Consider the following 764-nt stretch of genomic DNA (forward strand, 5'->3'; position numbering starts at 1 on the left):
TATTTAATTCTCATTATTATATCTACCTCTTTATGCAGAAGTAAAGTTCTTTAGGAAAGGGCATTTATTGTATCAAAGGTCAGATGAAAGTGTTAACGTATTCTTATTTAGCTGTATATACATCTAAATGCATATGAATTTTATGTGATTAATTTATATTAAGATTTTTTGCTAATTTGAGATGTAATTCTGCAGTACATAAGGTATCTGGAGGAATCAGGAGCGCAAGAAAGTGAAGTCCGTGCAATCTACCAAAGGGCTTGCCTCATTCATCTCCGGGACAAGTTTAGACCACATCTTTCCTGGGCAGCATTTGAAGAAGAGAAAGGTATGTGTGTACTGTCATACTTTTGTGGAGCTAAAATTACTACATGAAAACTGTGTATATATGACTTAAAGAAAATCAAGTATAGACTGAATTTCTTGTTGGAAATGTAATATAGATAGAGATGTGTTGACACATCACTAAACTCTTTGAGAGACCAGATATTGTAACTTGATTAAGAACTTTTGCCATTTTATAATAACACAGAATTTCAAAACTACCCAAGAATGAAGATAATCTTTAGTACATATTTATTTCATAAAATAGATGTACTAACCTAAGGATAAGGTGGTAGAAAAAAGAAAAATATCATCCATAGTAAGCCATTTTCAGCAAACCTGTTTTTGAATTTCATGTTACTGTAGGTCAGTGTTTCCCAACAGTTTTCATTATGTGGCCCTGGCCAATATATAATAAATTGAGTGACTGTCATCTTTAT

General features: G+C 31.9%; 1 protein-coding gene across 1 annotated transcript in view; it reads left to right on the forward strand.

Moving 5' to 3' along the window:
- The window catches only part of LOC119586688 (pre-mRNA-processing factor 39-like), a gene marked incomplete in the record, with an annotated part of 65,208 nt that overhangs the window by 59,816 nt on the left and 4,628 nt on the right, over positions 1–764 (forward strand). Inside the window, 1 exon segment of the mRNA XM_037935420.1 lies at positions 196–328. Within this exon segment, the coding sequence (XP_037791348.1) occupies positions 196–328 (133 nt within the window).

This window comes from Penaeus monodon, chromosome 21 (assembly GCF_015228065.2).
Source record: "Penaeus monodon isolate SGIC_2016 chromosome 21, NSTDA_Pmon_1, whole genome shotgun sequence".
Lineage (NCBI taxonomy): Eukaryota > Metazoa > Arthropoda > Malacostraca > Decapoda > Penaeidae > Penaeus > Penaeus monodon.